Genomic DNA, 15,611 nt, shown 5'->3' with positions numbered 1-15,611 from the left:
TAGGTGTTCACAGTTACGTGTTGTTCAGTTATGTTGCTCCTTATTTCTTTTTGCTATGTAAGCTGTGGGTGCTCCTCCTCCATTACAAAATCCAGGTTACGGTCACATGTAAGGCGACATTATAAGGCCCTCTTGAGGACAATATTGTGCAACAAGCCATGAAGAAGTTAAAAATGTTGTTTTATTTGTGTTCTAAGATATCTCCAAGTAATCCAGGAATATGATTCGCCATTAAAACAGACTTATATTTAAAAGGTTATTGGAGATAGGAAGGAACAGCTATGAGAGAATTGGGGGAAGTACACCTAAAAGTAGGGAACAGCATCAGCACATGGCATTAAGATGCCTGCCTTGATGAAGGCAGAGCACCACTCCTGACTGGCTAGGCCACACTGTAATTTCTACAAAGTCTTCTCTGTGGCTCTATTATATTTAACTCCTGAGATACAAATATTACTGCTGGAGATATAAATTTATCCAACCAATATAAAAAAACTGACATTTGACAATAAAATCCATTGCTTTTAAATTTTGCAATCCATTCTGTTGCCTCAAGGATGTCTTCCTGAGACACTGTCCAAAAGGCACTGAAGCAGTATTCTACAGAAAGGACCAGCATTAAGTTCACAACTGAATCTCCATTATTAACTCTTTCTGAATCAAAGTTTCTTAAAGCGATAAAGATTGTTTAAGTGAAGAATTTTGAAATATTTAGGACATTCTTCAAGTACATAAAGGGAGCTCAAACTCCTTTTCCTCACCAGGGATAATTGATTTGTACTCTTCAAGTATAAAATATAGAGTTCAGCTTCTTTCCAAAGAATGCCTTGCTTCTTGAGTGACCACTTTGTATGATTTCCATGCCTTCAAATGTAAAATGTTATGGAAATAACTGAAATTTTTCAGTTAATATCATTCAATGATGCTCCAAGACAATGAAACTCCACAACCTTTGTCAATTTCACAGCTACTACTTTGATCAGTGCTCCAAAGGGCTATCTTCTCTTGTGCTTGTCAAGCTTCGAAGGCACCACTTGTCATATTCTTCCTCCCTTTGTACAACCTCATCATCATGTCACCAAAACTTAGCAAAGCTCTGATTCAAATTAAGTCTATTCCAGTACCTCTCAATGATGAAATACATGACTTGCTGACTTTCTCCCATTCTACAATCTTGCCATCACTTTATTGTCAACTTATTTTATCTTCCATCTCCGCTTTTCAATCCTGGTGACAAATGTACTTTGCATTGTTACCCCTTCACCTCAGCTTCTCAATGTGCAAAATTTGGCCAATCACGCCAGCATCTGGAGATACTGCTGAAGTGTGTATTAAACTTTGTGCAACCTCACTTGCTGATTAAATTTGATTTTAACTTGTCTGGTTTTTCCCCTACTTTCAGCCTAACCTTTAACATTAATTGATCCATCACCCATTGTATATTTTACCCTGACTTCAGGAGGTTGGAATCTGATTTTACACACCTTTCAAAGTTGAAAGTTCCATGCAATAAATCAGGACATTTCATACTTGTGCTTCTTGTTTTCACAGACAACCAATTTATCAAGCAAATCTTGGTTTGCAAGCAAATGTGATCGGAAGACAGCAGAAGCTGCGTTATATGAAAATGGCAAGGTGATCACCAGATAACCCTAACCATGTTTGTAGTTTTCTTCTTCAAAAACTTCTGTTTGCAACGGCTGTGCACAGTCTGTAAATTTGAACAATACCACAAAATGGGCAAATCTTTTCATTCCTTCCAAAGTAACCACAGGCCAAATCAGCAACATGGTTTGTTTTGAATATAATTGACCTGTTTCTGACTTCCTCCTGTTAACTTCAGCATTTTATAGATTATGTCTCTCGACTTACTTATCGGCCTGAGTCTTGGTCTTTAGTCTTCCTCCAAATTTGCTTTCACTGAAGTGGATCACACCATTTTCTAAGTTCACTGATTAACTCTTAAAACTGTATGGTGTCAACCTTTCTTTCCTTCTGATAAACAGCTGGCTTTTAAAACCACTTGGCATCATTCTTGATTTGCCTTCATCTTTACCCACTCTCAGGTTTCGTTCTGACCAACACTGTGGCCTGAGTCTTTCACCCAGCTTTCTCAAGTGAAATGAAATTCAGTCAGTGCTAATCAACTGACCAAAACAGATGTACATCTTTAAAAGTGACTTACCTAAATTTTAGGATGGGGCTTTCCTCGTGAGGCCTAGTTCAGGATGTGACAAGAACCAGCCTTACACTCTGGCAGTGTTATGCGGAAGAAAAGTTTACAACATTCCCATTCGCCTCAATGAATACGGGAAGCAATGCGTCCTTGGAAAGGAGAAAGCAGGAGAGCAGGTGAGTACAAGCTTATCACCACGTCCCTTCACACTCTCCACAGAAATTGAATGCAGACACATGAACTGGGAGCATTTTCAGTACTATTTGCATTTCACTTTAGCAAGGTGGGAACACTCAGTATCATAAATGCAAATTACTGCGGATGCTGGAATCTGAAACCAAAAGAGAAAATGCTGGAAAATCTCAGCAGGTCTGGCAGCATCTGTAAGGAGAGAAAAGAGCTGATGTTTCGAGTCTAAATGACCCTTTATCAAAGCTTTGATAAAGGGTCAGTTAGACTTGAAATGTCAGCTCTTTTCTCTCCTTACAGATGCTGCCAGACCTGCTGAGATTTTCCAGCATTTTCTCTTTTAGGCTCAGTATCATGTTTGTTGTTAAATTTTAGGTTTACTGGGGAGGTGATAGCTTTGTGGTTTTATTGATAATCCAGAAACCCAGGTAATGTCCTGAGTCTGGACATACAGTTGAATTTGAACTCAGTAAAAATCTGAAATTAAGACCCTTTGATGACCATGAAACCACTGTCGATTCTGATCAGTACTGATCACTATGTTCCCAGTCCAGACTTAGGAAAACACAGACACTTATGGAAGAAAAGCCAGGCAGAATGTTTCACCCAAACATAAGTGACTTATAGAGAAGTTTATTGAAATGAACAACATAAAGGAATTAAAGAAACTTTTAAATGTGTTCTTTGCATAAAATAAGCTAAAAATATCAGGATACTGAAGGATTATGCTGCCTTTTCTTGCTCCTATTTACACTTCTACCGTCAGATAAGATCACAAACTAACATCTATAAGTGTTTTGTGGCTCCTCCTGATGTTGTTTCCTTTTTTGGTTTCTGCTTTAGTGGTTTAACAGTATTGGAGAAATGATTGATTACTATCAAGGGAATTCACTGATCCTGATTGACAGGCAGAACAACACAAAGAACTCAGCTTTGTTACTTCACCCTGTACAATTGTGAGCTACCAGCAACCTTGCCAAAGTGAACTTGGATTTGGCTAATTTCGAATTACCAATTCAGTTCTGCAGGAACAATGGATCACAGAATTTCCAACAATCAATCATGCAAGAGAAGAAGGCCTTACCCTGTAGAAAATCAAGCCTCGGGACCAACAGTCATAGAGATGTACAACACAAAAACAACCTCTTCAGTCCAACTCGCCATGCCGACCACATATCCTAAATTAATCTAGTCCCATTTGCCAGCACTTGACCCATGTCCCTTTAAACCCTTCCTATTCATATACCCAACCAGATGCCTTTTATATGTTGTAATTGTTCCAGCCTCCATCACTTCCTCTGGCAACTCATTTCATACACAGCATCACCCTTTGTGTAAAAAGGTTGCCCCTCAGGTCCCTTTTAAATCTTTCCCTTCTCAACTTAAACCTATGCCATCTAGTTTTAAACTCCCCCATCCCGGGTAAAATATCTTGTTTATTGACCCTATCCACGCCCCTCATGATTTTATAATCTTATATAAAGTCACCCCTCAGCCTCCGACGCTCCAGGGAAAACAGCCCCAGCCTATTTATTCTCTCCGTATAGCTCAAATCCTCCAATCCTGGCAACATCCTTGTAAATAATTTCTGAACCATTTCAAGTTTCACACATCTTTCCAATAGCAGGGAGACCAGAATTTTACACAGTATTCCAAAAGTAGCCAACTTTTGTCCAGCTGCAACATGACTTCCCAACTCCTTTATTCAATGTAGTGAACAAATAAAGGTAAGCATACCAAACACCTTCTTTACTACCCTGTTTATCTGCAACTCCAATTTCAAGCAACTGTGAACCTGCACTCTAAGGTCTCTTTGTTAAGCAACAGTCCCCAGGGCCTTATCATTAAGTGTATAAGTCTTACCCTGATTTGCCTTTCCAAAATGTGGACCTCACATTTATCTAAATTAAACTCCATCTGCCACTTCTTGGCCCATTTTCCCATTTGATTAAGATCCTGTTGTACTCTGAGGTAACCATTTTCACTGTCCACCACACTTCCAATTTTGGTGTCATCTGCAAACTTACAAACCATACCTCCTATGTTCATAACCAAATCATTTATATAAATGACGAAAAGCAGTAGACCCAGCACCGCTGGTCACAGGCCTCCAGTCTGAAAAGCAACCCTCCACCACCACCTTCTGCTTCTACCTTTGAGCCAGCTCTGTAGCCAAATGGTTAGTTCTCCCTGTATTCCATGTGATCTAACCTTGCTAACCAGCCTACCACAAGGAAGCTTCGTGAACACCTCACTGAAGTCCATATAGATCATGTCCACTGCTCTGCCTTCTTCAATCCTCTTCATTCCTTCTTCAAAAGCCTTCTTCAAAAGACAAGATTTCCCATCCACAAAGTCACATGACTATCCCTAATCAGATATTGCCTTTCCAAATACATGTAAATTGTGTCCTTCAGGATTCCCTCCAACAACTTGCCCACCACTGATGTCAGGTCTATCGTTCCATGGCTTTTTCTTACCAAAATAGTGGCACCATGTTAACCAACCTCCAGTCTTCAGGCATCTCACATGTGGCTGTCGATGATACAAATATCTCAGCAAAGGACCCAGCAATCTCTTCCCTAGCTTCCCACAGAGTTTTAGGATATATCTGATCAGGTATTGGAGATTGATTTGCCTTTGTGCATTTTAAGATGTCCAGCATCTCCTCCTCTGTAATATGGACATTTTTTGGCACCACAGGAAATTTTAAAGAAAACAACACTGAATGTTGGAAAATTGCAAATAAACAAAAATGGGGCAATGAATTTGACATTGATGTGCACTCTGAATGTTTACTGATTGATTAAAATTGTCTCTGCTCAAGCCCAGAGCACTCTGAGAAAACAGGGCTTTTGTGGCACACTGAGATCTTTGGCCTGAAAGCCTGGGTTCAAGTCTCACCTGCTCTGAAGGGGGCACTTAAAAAGTTGATTAAAAATATCACCTCTGAGCCAGCAGAATGGCAAGAACAATAAGCCAACATTATTCACTGGTGCTCAGGACAGGAAAACTTTAACCAAAAATTTCATTCCTTTGATCATTCTGCCAACGCACAGGGAAGGGCCAAGAGGAAGGAGGTTGGATTCTGAACTGGTAGAAGGACTGACGAAGCAGTTATGTCCTGAGTGTACTGTGAGTGCATGCCATTCTCATGATCACCTGCTCACCTCTGCAGATATAAACTGATGGGTTCAAATTTCACTCCACAGAGGCTAACTTAAAATCTAGGCCAACACATCAGTGCAGTACTGAAAAAATGCTGCAAGTGAATATGGAAAGTTATGTCCCAGGTTATTGGGGCTACTTTATCAATTCATTGACAAGGAACATAGAAAGGGGGAACAGATGAGACTATTGTGTGATAGAGCTTAAAGACCGAGTGATTAATAATCTGCAGCCACATTAAAGGTATTTTGTTCCTTCACCAGCTGGCTTGGGTCCACATTGAGAATACACTGTTCTAAGTCACCTTGAGACTTAAAGCAAGGTGACACAATTGTGTCAAAACAGCTACAAAGTCTTAAACAAAAAAAATTAAACTAGCCACTTGGCTCAGCATTGACCATGGTCCTGGAAATGACAATGGCAAACCAGGGCTGTCACCTCTGCAAAATCCTCCTTGTTAAATCTCCACACTCATGAATGCACACCTTACAACGTCCCAGATGCCAGCATCACCCACCCTGGGTATGTCCTATCCAACTCAAGCTGCAGCACAAGTTAGCAGGGAATTATTTTAGGAGATCTCAGCAATGTCACTGGATCTCATGACATTTCATTAACATTGGGACAAACTTGGGTAAGAAAACCTTCTACTGATTGATTGCTACTCACCATCCCCTTGACTGACGAATCAGTCCTTCTCCACAAGGAGGGTTGAGGGTGGCAAGGGCACAGAATGCATCAGGAAAGGTGGATTAAATATCCACCATCGGAGTGGCTTGGTGACGTGACTACTTATCAAGCTGTCCAAATTCTTAAAGCACAGAGCTGCTAAGCTGTGTCTGTGGCAGGTGGGGAGGGCACCAACAACAATGGACGACCAACTTGACCTCAGTCTCACCAATATGCTTATTGCAGATGCATTTGTTCATGACAGAATTGGTTCGAGCACTCTCCACACAATTCTTGTGGAGATGGTACTGGTTTCAAGGTGACAAAACCCCACATGATGTTGTGCAGCAATACGACCATGCGGAATGGCATAGATTTCAAACAAATCTAGCAACTCAAAACTGAGTGTCCATGAGGTGTTGTGGGCCACTAATAGCAGATGAACTGGATTCAAACACAATCTGTCACCTCAAGATGTGATAAATCCCTCACTCCACTATTATCATCAAGTCACAAGATTCCACAGATCTCAGAAGATTCTACCATTCGATTTCTCAAATCTAAATATTTTCATGTCAACATACTCAAAGATGTTCCCACTCAGCAGGTGAGACTCAAACCCAAATCTCCTGGCTCAGAGGTCATGACACTACCAGTACGCCACAAAAGTCCCAAGAAACTAAAATGCGCAATCAGCATTTTAATTGCCTTGACCATTCTCTCACAATTTTTTAACCTATCACATATTTTTAATCAACTCTTTCTGATATGCAATGACACATGTCTGGGATAGCTGAGATTTGAGCCCAGACTTTCATGGCTTCAAGTTAGGGACACTACCCTGTGCCAGAAGACCATTGAAAGATTGTGACTCACTTCATCTCACAATGATTTGCAGCTGCTTTCTGGCTTCCTTTCACCATGTGATTTAAAAGGGCAGCAACCAGGGCTTGAACTGAACTGGTAACCAACAAACTGAACTAAAAGACTGTGTGGAGTTTGCACATTCTAGCTGTGCCTGCATGGGATTCCTCCCTGTGGTCCGGTTTCCTCCCACAATCCAGTGATGTACAGATTAGGTGAACTGGTCATGCAAAATTGCCCATAGTGTTCAGGAATATGTAGGTTAGGTGCATTAGTCAGGGGTAATTAGGGTAGAGTAATAGGGCAATGGACCTGGATGGGTTACTCTTCGGAGGGTCGGTGTGGACTTGCTGGGCCAAAGGGCCTGTTTACACACTGAAGGACTTCTATGGTTCTCTGATTATAATCCCAGCATGTTCACTACAGTGTCACCACAGAATCTGTCATGTCTCTGCTGGCTCCCTGAATGAGAAGTTAAATTAGAGCCACTCCCTGCCTTCTCTTCATAGTTCACCACATTTTTTATTTTAGATAACAATCCAATTTCATCTTCTTTGCTTCGATTAAACCTCCCTCGATCACACTCTCAGGCAGTGCATTGGAGATCGTAAAAACTCACACTTCACAAAAGTTTCCCTCATGTACCCATTGCTTCTCTGTTCAATGACATTAAATCTGCACCCTCTGGTCTTGATCTTTCCATCAATATTATGCAGACAACACACACAGGAATAGGCTCTTCAGCCCACCAAGCCTGTGCCTATCCCTAAACCTTACTTAGACCCACTACTTATTGCCCATGCACGGTTTCCAAACCTCTAATCTATGTTCTGATTGATAAATAAAAGAAAGCATATTATTTATTCAATATTCTGTCAATTTGTGCTGCCACTTCCAATGGTTCATGCAGACAAACACTTAGGTTTCTGTACTCCCGAACCCCGAAAGAATTGTCCCCTTTATTTTATGCTGTCCGTAGTATAAAACCAATCAGGTCATAGAGGCATAGATCTCTTCATTAAATTCCATTTGCCATTGATCTGCCCATTCTGTCTTTCTCTGTAATTTAGTACATAAGATCTGCAGCCTAAGAGTCTTGATCCTTCAATCAATGCAATACAGTACAGCACTGATCCAAGCAGAGCAGAACTTTCCCCAAGTGAAAATACAATCTAGGAAGCACACCCAGATTCCGATGGAAGTGGTGTGACAGATACTGTCAGGAGCTGCCTTACTCAGGCTACTGCTATATAACATGGTCATGTGATGTGTTCAAAACACTTAGAGTCATAGAGCTGTACAGTACAGAAACAGATCCTTCAGTCCAACTTATTCATGCGTCCTAAATAAATTAATCCTATTAACCGGCATTTGACCAGTATACCTCTAAACCCTTCCTGTTCATATACCACTCCAGATTCCTTTTAAATGTTGTAATTGTACCAATCTGCTCCATTTCCTCTGGCAGCTCATTCCATACACACACCAGCCTCTGTGTGAAAATGTTGCCTGTTGGGTCCCTTTTAAAGCTTTTCCCCTCTCAAATTAAACTTTTGGCCCCTCGTTTTGGACTCCCCTACCGTGGAGAAAAGACATTGTCTATTTACCCTATCCAGGCCCCCAATGATTTTACAAACCTTTAGAAGGTCACTCCGCAGCCTCCAATGCTCCAGGAAAAATAACCCTAGACTATTCAGCCTCTCCCTATAGCACAAACCCTCCAACCCCAGCAATATTCTTGTAAAACTTTTCTGAACCCTTTCAAGTTTCACAACATCTTTCCTATGGCAGGGAGACCAGAAATGAACACAGTATTCCAAAACAGTGCTAACTGATGTCCTGTACAGCACCAAAACGACCTCTCAACTATTATGCTCTTAACTATTAACGCAGTGACCAATAAAGACAAGTGTACCAAATGCCATCTTCACTGCCCTGTCTCCCTGCAACTCCATTTTCAAGGTAAATTGTCTCCTATTTGAAACCAACATAAACTTTCCCTCTCAAGTTCAACTGGTGGAACCAGTTTCACACCCTTGAAATATTTAAAGATTAATAAAGTTACATATCACTATCAACATCAGTCAGTGTGAAACATCTGCTGACCACACCCATGTTTCAGAAAAACGAAGTGAAGAACAAAGAAACAAAACAGTTCAGCTCCGACATATTCCGGAATCCAGAGAAACACGCAGCATACAGCTTTTTCATACAATAATGCCACTTCATCTTACGGTAGGTAAACAAGAAAAATAAGTTTGTTCTCTTTATTTTCTTTGATTAGTGTAAGTCACACTGTAGAAGCATAGTGTTCTGCCTCAGTGCATATTTGCACAAATGTATCCTGAAAGCTGTTGGTTTAAAACAATGGTTTTCTACTATGGTCTTCTATACAGTTGCATAAGTCTGATACAGCAATGTGTGAGTGTTAATCCGACAACTGCTGAAGCACAAATGTTTGTGTGCAAAAGTGTTTGTAGGTTTCTTCATAGAATTTACGAGTACATTATCTGTGTATATGGGGTAAACATGTCTTAGATCAGTTCGATTACCTGAACAGAAAATCCCAAGGTGTGCACCCACACTTTCAGGATTGATTGTGTGAGGCTCCCTGCTGATGGTGAATTTTCACATCAACCAATGTCATCAATCACATGGAATAAGCACTGTGGAAGGCAAAACCTTAGGGAAGAAACTGAGGAAAATCTGGAAATTTACCCTCCACTACTGAATGCAATCAATAAGGCATTTCAATGTGGTGTCGCTCAAACCCAGCTACGATGGCCTGAACGACACAGAAGATTTATTGAGTAAAACAAAAGACTGCAGATGCTGGAGATTTCAAATAAAAACAGAAATTGCTGTCGAAACTTATTAGGCATGGCAGCATTAGTGGGGAGAAAGCAGAGTTAACGTTTCCAACTGGTGACTCATCATGCAGGACAGGATGCCATGGAGGTAAGAAACATGAGGGATGGAATCAGACTTCCAAGTTATTATGCTCGATATCAAATCCTGGAGATTGCAGGCTCCTTGGTTGAAAATGAGATGCTCTTCTTCTGGCTTGTGCCGAAACTCACTGGAACACTGAGATAGAAACATTTGGTGTGGGAACATAGTGATGTGTTGAAGTAGCAGGCAACTGGAAGCTCAGGGTCATTTTCACCGACAGAAAGTAGGTGTTCTATGAAACCTGTGCTTCATCTCTCCCATGTAGAGGAGATCACACTGTGAACAGCGAATACAGTAGACTAGATTGAATGAAGAGCAAGTAAATCGCTGTTTCACCTGGAGGGTCTGTCTGGGGCCTTGGACTGTGATGAGGGGCGAGTTAAACAGGCAAGTGTTAGATTTTCTGCAATTGCATAGCGAAGGTGTAATGGGGTTTGGGAAGGTTTTGGGAGTGGAGAAAGAATGGACCAGACTGTCTGGAGGGAATGGTCCCTGTGAAATGTTGACAAAGGAGGCCAGGCAAAAATGTGTCTGATCATGGCATCCTGCTGAAGATAATGAAAATGGCAGCCTTGGGTTTTTTGAATATGGAGGTTCTGGGGTCATAAGTGAAGACTTGGGTGGACATTACCACTGTTCTGGGAGGGAAGAGGGTGACGGCAGAAGTGTGGAAAATGGGCCAGAAAACAGCAAGAGCCTTGTCAAACACGGTGGTGGAGAATCCTCACTTGAGGAAGAAGCTAGACATTTCTGAGGCCCCCGTGTGGATGGTGGCATCATTGGAACAGTTGTGATGCAGATAGAGAAACTGGGAGAAACCAGTGTTCTTTCAGGAAGCAGGGTGTGAGGAATATATATTCAGGTAACCGTGGGAGTCAGTGGGTTCATAATAGGAATCAGTGAGCAGCCTCTCCCCAGAAATAGAAACACAGATGTCGAGGAAGGGAAGGGTGGACTCAGAAAATGACCAATCTCAAGGTGAGAGCAGGGTGGAAACTGGAATTGAGATTGACAATTATTTCCAATTCCAAACGAGAAAGGGAATCTGCATTAGTGATGCCATCGATACACTTGAGTTTAGAAGGAGGAGAGGGGATCTAATTGAGACGTATAAAATTATTAATGGATTGGACACTCTGGAGGCAGGAAGCATGTTTACACTGATGGGTGAGTCCAGAACCAGAGGAAACAGTTTAAAAATAAGGGGTAGGCCATTTAGAACAGAATTGAGAAGAAACTTCTTCACTCATAGAGTAGTGGACATATGGAATGCTCTGCCCCAGAAGACAGTGGAGGCCAAGTCTCAGAATACTTTCAAGCAAGAGATGGATAGAGCTCTTAGAGATAGTGGAATCAAGGGTTATGGGGATAAGGCAAGAACAGGATACCGATTGTGGATGATTAGCCATGATCATAATGAATGGTGGTGCTGGCTCAAAGGGCCGAATGGCCTACTCCTGCACCTGTTGTCTGTTGTCCATTGATAGATCAAAAGAAGAGTTGTGGTTGGAGGCCTGAATAGGATTTGAACAAGGGAAGTTCCCACAATGAGACAGTCAGAACACGGGTGTATGCAGATGGTCATGGCCAGCCCTTTGATCTGAAGGTGAGAGGAATTAAAGGAGTTGTTCAAAGTGAGGACAGGCCAAGGAGAATGATGGTGGATGGTTCAGGCTTTACTACTATGAAGCTGTGCAGAAGCCTAAGACTATGTGGATGGTAGACGGAAGTGTCAAGGGACTGCACATACATGGTGAACAGGAGTTGGCTGTTGCCCATAAACTGGAAATTTTGAAATCACGTAAAGCATCAGAACAATCATGAATGTGAAAGGGGAAAGATTGGAGGACAAGGGGAGAAAGGAGAGAAGAGAGCAAGGGAAGGTCTTTATCTTGGCAAAGCCACATGCATACTCCACCTGCCTCTCTCTGTTCAGAACAAAGCGTGGCATCTCTCTCTGACAAAGCAGTGGAATGTAAACTCAGAGAGGTTACACATCTTGCCTGCTCCATCACAAAAGGAATTTGATGGAGATAACAGTCACCACAACACCATCAACAGTACAGAATCACAGGATTGTTACAGTGCTGAAGAAGGCCATTCAATGCAGCATGCCGGCTGTCCAAATTATTTACTGCAAGAATGAAGCCACAAAATCAACAAGTTAAAACAAAATAATGTTCACAGTAAGACAAAAGAGTGAAACAAAACAAACATGAAATACTATGTCGGATAACCACCTGCACTCTAAATCCTCCAATCAATATAACTGAAGCTTGGTCACAGCTGGTTACCTATTCTTGGATTCTGGATCTAACATTAGTCTTCTTCAGCCTGCTTGTACTTCACCATGAGGTTAATCATCTGAGTTTTTATTCTGTGACCTTTGAGGTGGGTCCAAGCAGTTTCCATTATCCATCTCCATCTGAGCCTTCATGTCCTGAGAAGCTGGATGGCTCAGTTCCATTTCTCAGTTTCCCTTTTTAGTTTTCCCTTTCAATTAGGATCTGTCTCTAAAGATATTCACTTTGAAAGCATGGCTAGAGTGGCAAGATTAAAAAATGGCAATCATGGCATCAAATCACTGTTGGATGCTAACATCATCTGCATATTCTGGATATTGCATTCACAGCCCTGTATTGCCTCGCCAACATGGTGTCTGGCCTAGAGTCCCTCATATATGTGTGTTTGCACACCAAACAGCAATATTGCAAGTGCTACTGTCTCAAATTTCACAGTCACAAATGAGAACTTAGAGGTGCAGATGTTACCCCATGCAAGATGTTTTTACTTGAATCTTGTCTAACATTGACGTACTGGAAAAAGTCTTCAATCACACCTCGTGTCTGGGGGTACTCAGGATTTTGACATTGTTAAACATTTTTCAGGTATATGTTACGTTTGGAATCGAGGAGGTGTTTGAGTTTCTTGAGGGAACCTTAAGCAATGGAGGAAGATTTGGATCTCCACTTGGGAGACAACAAAGCCAAGAATATCAATAGGGAAAGGATAGAAGGATGAAGCCATCAAAGGAAAGAGAAAGTTGTTGGCTGGACATGCGATTACAGGATTCAAGAAGAGGTTAACCAACAGAGAGTGCAACAAGGGGAGGCAACAATGGGAGGATTTTATCACGAGATGATTACTCCAGAGACGAGGTAATATCGAGGGACCTTCTTCAAATCATTGAATCCTTACAGTGCAGGAAGAGGCCATGCAGCCCATTCAGTCTGCACAAACCCTCCAAAGAGAATCCCACCCAGACCCAAATCCCTGACCTTATTCCTGTAACCCTGCACTGGTTAATTCACCTAGCTGACACATCCCTGGATGATATGGAATAATTTCCCACAGCCAATCTACCAAACCTGCACACATTTGTTCCCTGGAAGAGTACCAGAGAACCCAGTGAAAGCCCAAGCAGACACAGGTAGAATGTGCTTACTCCATACAGAAACCCAAAGCTGAAATTGAACCCGTTCCCTGGCGCTGTGAGGCAGCAGTGCTAACCACTAAGCCATCGTGCCACCCTCGTATCAGAAAATAATAATGACGTATCCTTTACAAATTTTGAAACTGTGCATAAGACAAGAGTTTTAATGCCAAATCAAAAGGAGCTCCACTGTAAACTCTCTTCCTGTCCAAAAGACGATTTTTTTTCTGTGTTCTCTTGTCAATCTGCCAATTTTGTGTTCATGTTGCTCAGTTTTCTTTCAATCCATGAGCTCTAAATTTGTCAACAAATCTATTATATGGCAATTTAACAAGCACCTTTAGAATTGCATGTAAAGTTCCTAATTCGGAAATACATCATAGTTCTTTCATTATCAATGGGTCAAAATTGTTTAATTCCTTTCCTGACAACACTGCAGGTATAGAGGAAGGTGGTGCACTTGCATTCTCAGGTCAACACACTTTTAAAAATACATCAACAAAGCAGCATTATTCAGATGAAATGCTGGAGAGGCTTTGTGAGGGAATCCTATAGATCCATGGCAGCAGAAGGAACGGGACCACTAGTGAGCAAGTAAAGTCAGAGAAGTTCAAAGAGGCTAGAATGGAAGGGGAACATTTTTCTATCAGAAAGTCAGGTTCAGGACAGACAAGGCCAGAGACACAACGAAAGAGGATTTGAAAACCAGAACATGTATTTAAAAAATTGAGGTGATGCTAAATCAGGAGCTAATCAGGTCAACGAAAAGTAAGATCTTTGCTGTACATGAACTCCATGTGACTTAGGGAGAGCGTTAAAGGATCACTCAAATCTATTCCTTCATCAGAATAACAAACAAAATCTGCAGGCATCACACTGCATGATGCCAGGTAATCCCATATCCAAAAATGTTTGCAATCAAAGTTACCAGTTGTAGACTTGCATAATTCAGTGTAAATAGCATTAGAAGAAACGCTTATTTCAGAAGGGTGAAATCATTAGCTTTTGTTGCTGTTGAAAACTGAATTTATAAACCAATCCCCCAAGTAAAAATCTGATGTAGAAAGCACACCCAGATTCCAGTGGAAGTGTTGTGACTGCCACCGTCAGGCTCTGCCTGGCTTGGGCTACTGCCAAGTAATGTGGTCATGTGACGCATTGAAAACACATCTGATTTGAGACAAACATAACCTTTTCCTGTCAAGTTCAACCGGTGGACTCAGTTTCACATCACTGAAAGATTAAGATTCATGAATTTGCATAACAATGGCAAACAATGTCAGCGTGAAACCTCAGCTGGCCACATCGTGTTCTCTGGAAGCTGAACTGAACAGAAAACAGCTCCGGCATATCCTGGAATCCAGACAAACACGCAGCACATAGCCTTTTTACACAGTGATGCCACCCCACTCTACGGTAGGTATAACAAGAAAAATAAGCTCATTCTATTTATTTTCCTCAACTAGTCTATTTCACACTGTAGAATTAGAACATTCCTCTTCAGTGCATACTTAGTATCCTGAAATCTGTTGGTTTAAAACAGTGGTTTTCTACTATGGTCTTCTTTCCCTTGTTAGTAGACAGGCTTTTCAGTGCAGTTGTACAAATGATACAGCAAAGTGAGAGTGCAATGGACAACAGTTTAGGCACAAATGTTTGTGTGCATATGATGAACATAATTTTCGCCATAAAATCTACAAGTATGAGTACATCATTTCTGTATTTAGGGTAAACATGTCTGAGATCAGATCGTGTACCCGAACAAAAATTCCCAAGCTTTAAAAGGGACCTATGGAGCAAGTTTTCGTATAGAAGGTGGTTCATTTATGGAATGAGCTGCCAGAGAAAGTGATGGAGGCTGGCACAATTACAGCATTTAAAATGCAACTGGACGGGTAAATGATTAGGAAGGATGGGGAAGGATATGGGTCATATGTTGGCAAATGAGACTAGATTTATTTAAGACTCCATCCCTCACGTTTCTTACCTCCATGGCACCCAGTCCTGCATGACATGGGTTGTTTTCATCTGGATCAGTGGTGCTGGAAGAGCACAGCAGTTCAGGCAGCATCCAACGAGCAGCGAAATCGACGTTTCGGGAAAAAGCCCTTCATCAGGAATAAAGGCAGTGAGCCTGAAGCGTGGAGCGATAAGCTAGGG

The 15,611-nt window shown here is 41.5% G+C and overlaps 3 protein-coding genes across 7 annotated transcripts in view; 2 read left to right on the top strand and 1 right to left on the bottom strand.

Annotated features, from left to right (window-relative positions):
* The window catches only part of LOC122543112 (B-cell linker protein-like), a 42,235-nt gene extending 38,686 nt beyond the window's left edge, over window positions 1-3,549 (top strand). For 3 of the 4 annotated variants that reach the window (XM_043681387.1, XM_043681385.1, XM_043681386.1), the window contains exons 16-18: window positions 1,552-1,635; window positions 2,197-2,352; window positions 3,209-3,549. In XM_043681387.1, coding sequence (XP_043537322.1) covers window positions 1,552-1,635; window positions 2,197-2,352; window positions 3,209-3,325 — 357 coding nt within the window. In that variant the 3' untranslated portion in view covers window positions 3,326-3,549. Of the gene's footprint in view, window positions 1-1,551; window positions 1,636-2,066; window positions 2,353-3,208 lie in introns of those variants that run through there. The other variant, XM_043681388.1, reaches the window with a different exon arrangement.
* polm (polymerase (DNA directed), mu) overlaps window positions 1-15,611 on the bottom strand; it is a 267,218-nt gene that overhangs the window by 137,346 nt on the left and 114,261 nt on the right. The window lies entirely within an intron of this gene.
* LOC122543114 (lysoplasmalogenase-like protein TMEM86A) overlaps window positions 8,876-15,611 on the top strand; it is a 20,714-nt gene continuing 13,978 nt past the window's right edge. Inside the window, exon 1 of one of the 2 annotated variants that reach the window (XM_043681391.1) lies at window positions 8,876-9,301. In XM_043681391.1, the coding sequence (XP_043537326.1) occupies window positions 9,284-9,301 (18 nt within the window). In that variant the 5' untranslated portion in view covers window positions 8,876-9,283. Of the gene's footprint in view, window positions 9,302-14,599; window positions 14,868-15,611 lie in introns of those variants that run through there. The other variant, XM_043681392.1, reaches the window with a different exon arrangement.

Source organism: Chiloscyllium plagiosum, chromosome 42 (genome assembly GCF_004010195.1).
Source record: "Chiloscyllium plagiosum isolate BGI_BamShark_2017 chromosome 42, ASM401019v2, whole genome shotgun sequence".
NCBI lineage: Eukaryota > Metazoa > Chordata > Chondrichthyes > Orectolobiformes > Hemiscylliidae > Chiloscyllium > Chiloscyllium plagiosum.
Note: the sequence above shows the minus strand (reverse complement) of the source record. Positions and strands in the feature narration are given on the sequence as shown.